Raw genomic sequence first — 13,243 nt, 5'->3', positions numbered from 1 at the left:
CTGCAGACTAAGGAACACCTGCGACATTAGCCAAGGCGAGACCACGACTGAAAAGAGCTGCAGGACGAGGCACTGTTTTCGACAACATGAGAAGAAAGGGTCGACCTGATGCCCCTGCTCGATGTCCAATGCCTGTCGACAAGTCCCCGCTCTCTGAATTCGGTCACACGCCCGCCTATTTGAAGTCTCTCGTTCCCCTAGTTTGTTCCTAATTTGGCCTTGCTCCATCCCCCTTTCCCTCTGACCTACCCTATGGACTGTTTTGTACGCTCTTCTTCCATCCGAACTTTCTGACAATCACCTCAAAGGACACAGGGCGAAAAGGACCTTTCCGACCAGAAACGCGAGGAAAGGGTCGTGCCCTGCAACGCAGAACTTAGAACAGAGCTGGACTTGTAGCTCCACCGCCGGTGCTCAACAGCGCCAACGAAAGACCACAAAGAACAATGAGAACTCGTAAACTGCTATGCCTCATTTCTCTCCCAGCCGCCATTGTATTGATCCATGCTCCAATCCGAATCTGAAATATGTAATAACCTGCCAGTTCACGTTCTCTCGCTGCGGAACCGTTTTTTGTATTACACTCCTATGACTTTCCTGCTGAACAAGTTTATCGAAGTTTATCAAATAGGCCCACCTCCTAAAAACTAGAAATGTTAAAATGTATTGTTTACAACTCTTTTTCACCTAGGGTTCCTACCGTTCTCTTTCTCATGCCCACCACAATAGAACCGAATAGAAAATGAACCAGCAAGATGTCTTGAATATGTTAAAGGGAGGACTGTTGAAAATTAGTACGTTTTGGTGAACATTATCTGCGCCATCTTGCCTCTTCCCCTGATGCCACACTTTTGTCGTGCGCGCCCGCCATTTTAAGATGCCCCGATCAGAACGGACCCTTTTGCATGCCGCTGGCCCCTGACATAGCCCTTCGCCTTCACTAAGCCTGCACGCTGACCAACCCCCCCCGCTTGCACCTGCCTTGAATCATAAACCCCTTCTTCGGCGCTGCTCTGCCCCAGGCCCTCATCCTGTTCCCAGCGCGACACCTCCCTGCTTTCCTTTCATGATCTCCGGCCCTTAGATGCAAACCCCCTTTTTCCCCGTGTGCCCGTTTTGTCCTCCCCGTTCCCAAGCCGACACCCAGCTCTGCCGATACCATCCTTGCCCCTCCCGTACAATAGAAAGCTTCCCCCATCAAAGAATCCCCGGGTTGATCAAAGCCCCCACCCCATGAGATCCGATCAAACCCCCCACATTCCGTGAATCGGCGGATTATCCAGCTGCGCGATGCTCATCACCTGTTGTGACTAGGGTGGGGACTTCAGCTGTAAATGTGTGTGGGAACGGGCCCAAAGGGGAGTTCCGAGAATGTCTTTTCCGTACATCAAAGCTTTAACATGTATGTGTAAACTACAATAAAGTCATAAATGTGTGTATAAGAGGCCAGGCCTCAGGAATACCGTTAGAGCACCTCAGAACGATACCTTCTGTCCGTTTCGTTGTGTTCTCCTCCGGAGAGAATAAAAAACCTTGTTTCCTGCTTTCCAGTCTCCAGCGCCTGCCTCTTCATTGATTAAATAACTAGAGGGTCACAGAGGCAATACTGCCGGGCAAATATCGATTGTCCCCGACCCGACTCAGGTTTTTACAATATATTCCCAAAGAAACAAACTCTCTGCCAGGGAGAGCCACTGTACTAAGCACGCTTACATGCACAGGCACGCACGGGAACATACAACGCACAGAGTATGGCACACTATTGTACACATACACCTCTGACACACCAGTGTATGCATTTGTACACACCCCAAACCCATCCTTCCAAGTAAAGTGAGGCACTCACCTGTCTGTGCCCATACAGTGTGGTGACAGTACAGGGGCCTGAAGCATGACCAGTTTCCGTGTTGCCCGTCATTGTTGGCTGCACTCCCAAGGGTTTGGTGGTGAGTGGCCTGAACCATCCATCGGCCAGGAGACAGCACCATTCAAGCCTTTCCCTCTGAATGATATACTGTGCTACTTATTGGGGAGCTACTGGGGAGACCAGCAGTGTTAGCAGCTCGCATAGAGCATGAAAAGCAGCACTTGTCAAAAAGTGTCACGCATTTCACCAACTGGATGTACATCTGTACATACTCAACTATATAGTTGGTGGAATCGGCAGATGAGCTCCTCAGTGCTGCATTCCACTTCTTTTTAATTGCCTCTTGATAAATATTGTTTCTCCTCAGCCATGGCTGTGTTGAGGCAACCTTCAAGTACCTCCAGGAACATGAATGTGGCGCTCTATCTTCATATCCTTTCGGGAAGCATCAATTCTGCTTATTGCACCCCTTCCCTCTGAATATGCCAGTGTGGGCAGGGAGCCGGCCCGGCTCTCTGAATTATATCACTCCTGGGAGGAGTGAAACATCAGTCCCTGACTCCTCTAAATCATCACGAGGAGATGTTCCCCAGATTTTAAAGGAATCTTTTAGAACTCCTCCTTGTTTACTTCATTGTTCATCAATGCATCTGATGCTACTCCAAGAAATCACAGAACCAGTGCTGAAGAATTTGGTTGTACCTCTCCCACAGTCAAAATGTAGGATCAGGAACGAGAGGAGGCGAGGAAAAACCACGGATTCCTGTTCTGTTTCTGATGTCCACATTCAAGCCTAGATTCTATTCCGCCGGAGGGGCACTGCAGAAGTGTTTGATATTCATGTAGGCGGAGAAGGGCCCCTTGCCCTCTTATCATCTTGTCAGCAGCATTACCGACAGTGTTCTTTAGTCTTATTTCTTCATTGCTTTCATCAGCATATGAGATTGATGAGAACCTCTCCCGAATTCTACACCTTGAGCTAATGCGTTTCGGCAATCAGAACTCCCTGGTGGGGTAGATACACAATATGCAATTGTCTCTGGAAGATGACCAGCTCAGCAATGTTGGTGACATGTTTCAACAAATCCGTATGTTACCGCGACCCCCTGAATGCAAATGAACTCGGGTCTGAAGGACTGTCTGTGTGGTGAATACCTGGGCTCCCTAAAAAGGCTTCTGTGCCATGTTTTTTTTCAAACCATTACACCCTTTCTAAAAAGAAACTGTACCCTCCTCAGTAACTGGCTTTGGATCTCTTCCTATCACACTGTGCAGGATCCTGTTCCATTGCTTTAGAAGGGTCACCATAACTGATGAAGTGGAAAGCAAAGCTGCCCTCTCTTAGTTCTGCTGGCCTGAACCTGGTAACACTTGCAGGCATGTATGCTGTGTATTCATTGCAGTGTCTGGTTAAGAACTTTCAGGCTCTGTCATTGGCTGCATACACTGGAGGTGACTGCTCTGACCTTTTTCAGGAATGGAGAGTCTAGACAGATCTCTCTATGATTTGCCTGGTGGCATTTTCAGACTTTCAGGCTTACCTACAGTTACCATTGTTATTGATGTTCATCACAGTGGTTGAAAAGTGGGTAAAGGGCAATTCAGAAACCAAACAAAGGATCTCAGTAAGAGACCATTTAAGGACTTGAGACATGCTCAGGTTTTTAAGGGTAAATCAAAACCAAGCAAAAAGATTAGGGATTTTTCACACAGGCGACATTATACATATTACCCTCCTCTTTCCAGCAACACACACTTCCAGAACAGTACTGTAATATTTGCATGTTATCTAGAACTCACAACTCTATATACTCATCTACATAATTGGCTTTGGAGTCGCAGTAGAGCTCATCAGAGCTGCATTCCACTACTTTTTAATTGCCTATTAATAAATATGTTTCTTTTCACCCATGGCTGTGTTGAGGCAACCTTCAAGTACCTCCAGGACCATGAATGGGGAGTTCTAGCTCCATATCCCTCTGGGAAGCATCAATTCTGATTATGGCACCCCATCCCTCAGAATATAACAGTGAAGGTGAGGGGGCTGACTCTCTGAATTATATCGCTCCTGGGTGGAGTGAAACATCTGTCCCTGACTCCTCTAAATCACCAAGATGAGATGTTCCTCGGATTCTAAAGGAATCTTTTAGAACTCAATCCTTATTAACTTCATTATCCATCAAGGCATCTGGTGCTACTCCAAGAAATCACAGAACCAGGGCTGAATAATTTAGTTGTTCCACTACCACAGGTAGAATGTAGGATCAGGCTATAGTCTTCTGTCTCCCTACTTCATACATTTTTAGGTGACTGCCGATTAATGATCAACAATACACCACTCAATCTTCCTATGAGGAAGAATCATTTCAAGAGGAAGACCTTACGGACGATCATGCAGTTTGTCTTTCCAGGGAAATGATGCCAGTTCACTTGTCATAAACAGTTACAGTGATTCCCCAAAACGGAGAAACACTGTAGGGTCGGTTTTTTGCCTTACATCTTCACTGAAGCTATGCCTTACTGAGGAATAGGACTTTAAACCATTGGTAGCAATGCTCTTAAATGTTGAACTCATTCACCCTCCATCATAGGCCAAGACAGCCAAGAACACAGAGACAGGGTGTCTATTACTTACACATAATTACATTCTCTTTGATCACTATCAGTCCCACCTGAGGGAGTTTATTGGGGTCACCATCAGAATACACATGGGAAGAATCTTCTTTGGTGAGGCAAGTGTCTTCAGATTATGGGAACCTCTGACAGCCTCTCCAGGATATGAACTTTATCAGCCTACAAACCTCCTGAATGTTTATGGGACTTAAGGCTTAACTGCACTTGGGTCCCCAACACCTCCATAACCTTTATTACTGGAACCTGTCACTACCACAAATTTGATTTATGAATCCCCTGGATTTCGGAAATCTTAAACAAATTATGCAGTGTTGGCTTCAGCCCACAAATCAAACTCACTCGATAAGTGCCTTTCTTATTTCCAGCTCTGGGGAACAGCCCCGTTCCGGGATGTTCTCTCCCCTTGGACCATTCCTCTAATGTGAGGAGCCTGATTGAGGTACTGCCGGCACTACTATTTCTTCCAGCAGAGACTCCCATCGGGAGGTACTCAATTCCCAGTCAGAGGTAGTCATCAGGACAGATAACAAAGTAATGTGTCATACCTCATCACAAAAGTGTAGTACGCATGCTGTGTGCGTTAAACCAAGCAAACACATTGGGTCCCTCTGCAAAAGTTACATAGGAAAAAACTGCCAAAATTACAGTGTAGCAACCCTCATACCTATGGACCCTGGCTCCACTGCACCTACTGCAACACTGATAGCTACACCCATGCCACAAGAAGGCCTGGCTATGACCTGTCTTTCAACACTGGGAATTAGGCAGAGCATTGTTTGCTGACTTGGTCATCAAAACACATTTGAGAGGTTTGTAGTGTCTTCCCCTGCCCTGGAGACTGCACAGTTATTATGCCACATGGGAAATGTGGTTAAGCATTACTTTATACGCTAGCATTCACCTACACACTGCGCATAACATAATTTTTCCAATAAGCACATTCTAACACCTCCACACATAACATGTAGTCCTGTTCAGGATCCGCTCCAAAACCACGAGGATCATAGTGCATACAACATCAATATGATACGTCTCTCTCTTCGTTCAATAAAAAGTGGCATCCATTATTAAAAATGGTATCCCCTTAATTAGTTAGTGAGGCACTCACACTTGTCTGCCTGCTCAGGTGATCTGAGGTGATTGAGGTCTTCCCTGATCAGGCAACGACGACACAGACTCAGGCGCTTGAGCAGGACCTCTTGGTGGGGTCGCCTCAATCATGATTTCAGGAGTCGACAAGTGTCGAGGTAGGCGTTTGAAGTGTGATGTGTCACACTTGATGGTTTTTCCAGGACAATGTGCTGTCACCATGTGCCTCTTGCAAGCCACAATCAGCAAAGGGTCAGCAGCAAAAGGAGTTTTCGTTTGATTATTTTGTCTTTGTTTGACCAATACCCAGTCTCCTTTGTCAAATATTGTCTCCTGAGCATTGTGGTTCTGATTTGCAAATGTTTTCATTTTTCTTTTCTGCATTGCGTCGGTGCCTCGAACTTTTACACTATCCACTGGTTGATCCGGTGTCCATTGAGATAGTTTTGTTCTAATGGTCTTCCAAATAGCAAGGTGGCTGGACTCTCACCAGATGTGGAGTGAGGAGTTGATCAATAGCCCCAGAGGGCATGGCAGATGGCTTGGCTCAGATCAATTATCTCCCTGGACGCTCGTTGAATGACCCTCTTGAGGGTGCCCTTGACTTGTTCAACTACACCATTAGCTTGGGGCCATAGGAGTGTACTCTTTTGATGTTGAGTTGGACAAGATATTCTTTGAAATCCTTGTTCTTAAACGGCAGGCCATCATCAATTTGAGGATCTCTGGGATAACCCGGGTTGCAAAGATGTCTTCAAGCCGTTCTATGCGGTGTGCCGCTCGTCGAGGAGAACCTGTGCCTTTTGCTGTTTTGCCTGCCCTGAAGACTGGGAAATATCCTGACTAGCTTTGCCACCGAGGAGCCCCATCAGAGATCAAGTCTGCGTGGGAGTGTTGCAGGCGCCGGAGGACGGGACTGCGAGGCCCAGCAGGCTGTGCATATCACAACGAGCACACCTGTTGCCTCTTCCCGTGTCTCCGCCCTCCCTGTTCTGTGCCTTTAAACTCCTCGCGGCCCCCGCTCCGCGGGAGCCGCTCGTCGAGGAGAACCTGTGCCTTTTGCTGTTTAGCCTGCCCTGAAGACTGGGAAATATCCTGACTCGCTTTGCCACCGAGGAGCCCCATCAGAGATCAAGTCTGCGTGGGAGTGTTGCAGGCGCCGGAGGACGGGACTGCGAGGCCCAGCAGGCTGTGCATATCACAACGAGCACACCTGTTGCCTCTTCCCGTGTCTCCGCCCTCCCTGTTCTGTGCCTTTAAACTCCTCGCGGCCCCCGCTCCGCGGGGGCCGCTCGTCGAGGAGAACCTGTGCCTTTTGCTGTTTTGCCTGCCCTGAAGACTGGGAAATATCCTGACTCGCTTTGCCACCGAGGAGCCCCATCAGAGATCAAGTCTGCGTGGGAGTGTTGCAGGCGCCGGAGGACGGGACTGCGAGGCCCAGCAGGCTGTGCATATCACAACGAGCACACCTGTTGCCTCTTCCCGTGTCTCCGCCCTCCCTGTTCTGTGCCTTTAAACTCCTCGCGGCCCCCGCTCCGCGGGTGCCGCTCGTCGAGGAGAACCTGTGCCTTTTGCTGTTTTGCCTGCCCTGAAGACTGGGAAATATCCTGACTCGCTTTGCCACCGAGGAGCCCCATCAGAGATCAAGTCTGCGTGGGAGTGTTGCAGGCGCCGGAGGACGGGACTGCGAGGCCCAGCAGGCTGTGCATATCACAACGAGCACACCTGTTGCCTCTTCCCGTGTCTCCGCCCTCCCTGTTCTGTGCCTTAAATTCCTCGCGGCCCCCGCTCCGCGGGAGCCGCTCGTCGAGGAGAACCTGTGCCTTTTGCTGTTTAGCCTGCCCTGAAGACTGGGAAATATCCTGACTCGCTTTGCCACCGAGGAGCCCCATCAGAGATCAAGTCTGCGTGGGAGTGTTGCAGGCGCCGGAGGACGGGACTGCGAGGCCCAGCAGGCTGTGCATATCACAACGAGCACACCTGTTGCCTCTTCCCGTGTCTCCGCCCTCCCTGTTCTGTGCCTTTAAACTCCTCGCGGCCCCCGCTCCGCGGGTGCCGCTCGTCGAGGAGAACCTGTGCCTTTTGCTGTTTTGCCTGCCCTGAAGACTGGGAAATATCCTGACTCGCTTTGCCACCGAGGAGCCCCATCAGAGATCAAGTCTGCGTGGGAGTGTTGCAGGCGCCGGAGGACGGGACTGAGAGGCCCAGCAGGCTGTGCATATCACAACGAGCACACCTGTTGCCTCTTCCCGTGTCTCCGCCCTCCCTGTTCTGTGCCTTTAAACTCCTCGCGGCCCCCGCTCCGCGGGAGCCGCTTGTCGAGGAGAACCTGTGCCTTTTGCTGTTTTGCCTGCCCTGAAGACTGGGAAATATCCTGACTCGCTTTGCCACCGAGGAGCCCCATCAGAGATCAAGTCTGCGTGGGAGTGTTGCAGGCGCCGGAGGACGGGACTGCGAGGCCCAGCAGGCTGTGCATATCACAACGAGCACACCTGTTGCCTCTTCCCGTGTCTCCGCCCTCCCTGTTCTGTGCCTTTAAACTCCTCGCGGCCCCCGCTCCGCGGGAGCCGCTCGTCGAGGAGAACCTGTGCCTTTTGCTGTTTAGCCTGCCCTGAAGACTGGGAAATATCCTGACTCGCTTTGCCACCGAGGAGCCCCATCAGAGATCAAGTCTGCGTGGGAGTGTTGCAGGCGCCGGAGGACGGGACTGCGAGGCCCAGCAGGCTGTGCATATCACAACGAGCACACCTGTTGCCTCTTCCCGTGTCTCCGCCCTCCCTGTTCTGTGCCTTTAAACTCCTCGCGGCCCCCGCTCCGCGGGTGCCGCTCGTCGAGGAGAACCTGTGCCTTTTGCTGTTTTGCCTGCCCTGAAGACTGGGAAATATCCTGACTCGCTTTGCCACCGAGGAGCCCCATCAGAGATCAAGTCTGCGTGGGAGTGTTGCAGGCGCCGGAGGACGGGACTGCGAGGCCCAGCAGGCTGTGCATATCACAACAAGCACACCTGTTGCCTCTTCCCGTGTCTCCGCCCTCCCTGTTCTGTGCCTTTAAACTCCTCGCGGCCCCCGCTCCGCGGGTGCCGCTCGTCGAGGAGAACCTGTGCCTTTTGCTGTTTTGCCTGCCCTGAAGACTGGGAAATATCCTGACTCGCTTTGCCACCGAGGAGCCCCATCAGAGATCAAGTCTGCGTGGGAGTGTTGCAGGCGCCGGAGGACGGGACTGAGAGGCCCAGCAGGCTGTGCATATCACAACGAGCACACCTGTTGCCTCTTCCCGTGTCTCCGCCCTCCCTGTTCTGTGCCTTTAAACTCCTCGCGGCCCCCGCTCCGCGGGTGCCGCTTGTCGAGGAGAACCTGTGCCTTTTGCTGTTTTGCCTGCCCTGAAGACTGGGAAATATCCTGACTCGCTTTGCCACCGAGGAGCCCCATCAGAGATCAAGTCTGCGTGGGAGTGTTGCAGGCGCCGGAGGACGGGACTGCGAGGCCCAGCAGGCTGTGCATATCACAACGAGCACACCTGTTGCCTCTTCCCGTGTCTCCGCCCTCCTATACCTGGCTTGTCATTTAACCTGGGAAAATCGCGCGTTAGCGGGACGCGTGTGCGGGACTACTCCCGGGACGAAGCCCGGACTAAGGGCGGACAGTCTAAGACAGTCCAAGACTGGCCACGACTGGACTGGGCCAGGAATCCTTCATCTAATGTGCTGTGAGTTAATCGTTTATACGTTTAGTTGTTAAAACTGTCCAACTAGCTAAACTTGACATAAATTGCTACTTGAAAAGGAATATTGTCTGTTTTAGGTTTGAGAGCTTCCGATATGTCGCGACAGAAGACCCCTGTCAATTCTGCTAACACAATGGACAATTATTTAGTCCAAGTGGTGACAAAAATAAACAGTGTACGAAGGTCTTCTTTGGGCCTTAGCGATTCTCCACCTTGTGCGCAATTAGTAGGCTCCCCACCATGCGGACAACTAGTAGACCTTAGTGCAACCCAATTGAACTTGGACGAAATAAATGCCATTGATGTGCAGGATGAAGAGACTAATGATTGTATAGCGCTCAATGTCTCTTTGACACCTACTGTCCCTACACTTGATACAAATGTCGATTTATTGACCGGGGATGAGTTAAACCTATCCAAAAGAGAAGGACTGCGGTCTGGTCGGAATAAACCAGTAAACCCACCTAGAAATAAACATAAGAGTTCCTCAGAAGGGATAGGGGAGGAAGGAAATGTTATCAGTGGATGGGATGATATGGTGTCAAGTAAGTTTATGGGCATGTTGGAATCTAAAATTTCTCGGTTAATAAAACCCCTGATCTCTAAAATAGATCATTTAACTGATAAAGTTAATAAATTGGAGACTCTTATAAAAACAACAAATGAGAATGTGGGAGAGATACCAAATTTAGTATTAAATAAAATCGATGACAAGCAAGTGACGGGAAGTATAGTAGGGGGGAATATCCCTGAGGGAACAGAAGACACTCCAGCTCTTGTACATCCAATTAGTACCAGACCTAGCAATGACCCGAGTAACTGTATAACCTTAGACCCTTTGCCAATGCAAGGGAATGTTCTATCCCCCGATTCCAACACTGTAACACGCCCTATGGAATTGATTGTTGAAGCTTCACCACTAATATTAGTACTTGCAAATGTACCACCTTTAAAAACAGGACAGGGTGAGTCGCCAGATTCCTTATTAAACAAAGCTTCACAGTGGTTGAGTAATAACATGCATATATCTCCCCTGGGAAAAGAAAAGCTTTTTGACGACCTGCTATCAGCAAGGCGGGTAAAGTGGATAGGGACTAAACCAAAGAAGTTTGCAGGTGACTGTGTGGTATTAAATCTTAAGGGCCCTGAGGTACTACCGGATATTTTGGATAACATCTTCCCCCCACAACGTAGAACGGCAGAAATAATTCCGCTAATGTTAGATTTCTTCTATACTAGAAGAGGTCTTGTAGCCAAGCCAAGTATACTGAGAACTAAGTGGTCAGTAGTGGGAAATAGAAGGGCCAGGGTAGACCCAACCTGTGACTGGGGGATAAGCATGGCAAATCGTTACTCGGCTTTATCTGATTTAAATGAATGCGATTGACTCACAAGCTACGAATCTGTCTCTTTTAGAAAACAGACAATTTCAAAAAATGAAAGAACAGAAAATATGAGCAGTACCCAGCCAAATGACCGGAAATTAGGCGCCAGGGAATCGCAAATTTTTGTTCAGGGATTGACAAAGCTAGATATTAAAGGTATAGATAGAACTAGTAAGGCAAATGGAAATAAATCACTATTGATGGATAGGGAAATATTAACTGTTGAATGTGAGGCGTCCATAAGTGATACTGAGAAATGTCAGATGTTGCAATTCCAAGAGACACCATTACTGTCCCTCGTCTCATGGAATATAGCAGGACTAGCGAATAAACTATCTACACCAGAGTGGGTGGATTTTATTGACCAATACGATATAATTATGTTACAAGAAACTTGGTCATTGACCCCAACTTTCCGTCAGGGGTATTTAAACTTCCATATGCCAGCAATTGGGAATCGTGTGGGACGCCCCTCGGGAGGTTTGCTAATCTGGATACGACAGTCATTGGATTGTACGATAAAACAAAGATCTGTACCATCGAGTGATATTATAGCACTTGACATAAATTGGGGAAATGGCCACGAACTGGTCTTGTACAATATTTATGCCAGGGGAGTTGGTAGTGGCAAACCCTCAGAGACTGTGATAATCCTAGATCAGAACATTGAAACAATAAGAGCAAAATCCCAGGTGATAGTAGGCGGAGATTTAAATGCCACCTTTGAACCCTTAGGCGAAGAGGATAGGATCCTATCTGAGGAGGAGGATGCCAAGTGGGGCATACCCCAGCTAGAGGTGCCTGCTATCAAAAAATGGAGTTCAGTGGCAATTCAGCTGAAAAGTCTCTGCCTGGCAAGAGGTTTAAGAGCAGTAAATGGGCGCTCGCCCTCCGATTTAGAGGGAAATAACACGTTTGACAATGGTCGAGCAGCTAGTAGAATTGACTACTTACTGTTGGATGTAAGGGCCTGGGACAAATTGGTAGATATGGTTGTGAAAAAGAGATTAGAAAGCGATCATAATCCCCTATGTCTGACTCTTCACCCTTATAATGATAGTATAGTGCCTATTCACAAAAATGAAATGGTCACGCAAGATGTGGTCTGTTCAAACAACCAACGCCATTTGAAATGGAGAATGCTACTGGAAGATGTTGTAAAACTTGAGACTCTTAAAAAAGTAGTCGTCGATCAAGTAAACATCATTAAGCCCCACCGTGGAAAGCCCAACTTCCAAAACTACATGATGGAGGCCCACAAAAATCTTTTCTGTAACATTCAAAGTTTCTTTGTAAAATCAGTAGGCATTAGTAAAACCAAAAAGGAGAAATCTAGACAAGGGTGGTACGATAAGAGCTGTAGGTTGGCACGATCTAATCTAAGTACAGAACTGAGAGGAGGCAATGCCATAGCAGTAAGGAGGGCTAGGGATAATTATAGACAGATCCAGAAGCAGGCTAGGAAGCGCTGGGATGAAGAATGTTGGCAGGACCTAAAGGAAGCTTGTGCTGCCAAGGATTCAAAGCGTTTTTGGTCCCTGGTAAAATGGGAAAGGGGAGGGATAGCTGCTCAGCCCCAAAACCATGTGGCTAAAAATAAATGGACTGAATTTTTTGAACCACAGTATGCCCGAAACCCAGCTTACATCTCCATTAAACCTCCGCCACCTGTCTTTTTTAAACACCAAATATTTACTGAAATGGATGTTAGCATAGCACTAGACTGTATAACGGGGGGGAAAGCCCCGGGTATGGATGGAATCCCGGCCGACATATTTTTATCAGACCGGAAATCTTGGTGCACCTATTTTGAAATGCTGGCAAACGTTGTGGCAATGGGTGGGGAGGTACCTCCATCATGGAAGGGAGCAGAAATTGTCCCCATATTTAAAAAAGGGGACAAAACTCTAGCTAAAAATTACAGACCCATCAGTTTAATTGATACAGCACAAAAACTGATGGGCCGCTTAGTCCAAAATAAATTGCAGCAATAGATCGATGAAAGGGACATACTGTCACCCTATCAGGCGGGTTTTCGACCCCTGACTAGCAGTGTAGACCAAGTATTATACTTCATAGCTATCTATTGGAGAAATGTCGCACTAAAAAAGGGGTCATTGTATGCTGTGTTTGTGGATCTAAAAGCAGCGTTTGATCTGGTCCCCAGAGAAAAACTGTGGCAGACCCTGGCAGACTTGGGATTAAGCCAGGAACTCCTCACCCTCTTAGTCCGCCTCCACGAAAACAATTTCGCCAAGATTCGGTGGGGCAAACAGGGGGAAGTTACAGACCCGTTCCCAGTGGAACGAGGGGTAAGACAAGGATGTGTCCTAGCACCAACATTATTTTCAATTTACATAAATGGCATAGTTGACCACCTAAACAAACTTTCATGTGACGCGCCAATAATAGCAGGCTCTCGTGTCCCCGTACTTATGTTTGCAGACGACACGCTTCTACTTTCATGTACGCCAAGCGGCCTTCAAAAAGCGGTAGACGCCTTTGGAGAATTTTGCGACAAAATGGGTCTTGAAGTGAATACCAT

At 48.4% G+C, this 13,243-nt stretch overlaps 1 protein-coding gene across 1 annotated transcript in view; it reads left to right on the top strand.

Annotated features, from left to right (window-relative positions):
• Positions 1 to 13,243, top strand: part of LOC144823261 (signal transducer and activator of transcription 4-like) — a 754,354-nt gene that overhangs the window by 159,990 nt on the left and 581,121 nt on the right. Inside the window, exon 5 of the mRNA XM_078681615.1 lies at positions 11,121 to 12,447. Coding sequence (XP_078537741.1) covers positions 11,121 to 12,447 — 1,327 coding nt within the window. The remainder of the gene's footprint in view (positions 1 to 11,120; positions 12,448 to 13,243) is intronic.

Source organism: Lissotriton helveticus, chromosome 3_1, assembly GCF_964261635.1.
Source record: "Lissotriton helveticus chromosome 3_1, aLisHel1.1, whole genome shotgun sequence".
NCBI lineage: Eukaryota > Metazoa > Chordata > Amphibia > Caudata > Salamandridae > Lissotriton > Lissotriton helveticus.
The sequence above is the reverse complement of the archived record's forward strand: the minus strand, read 5'-3'. Positions and strand labels throughout refer to the sequence as shown.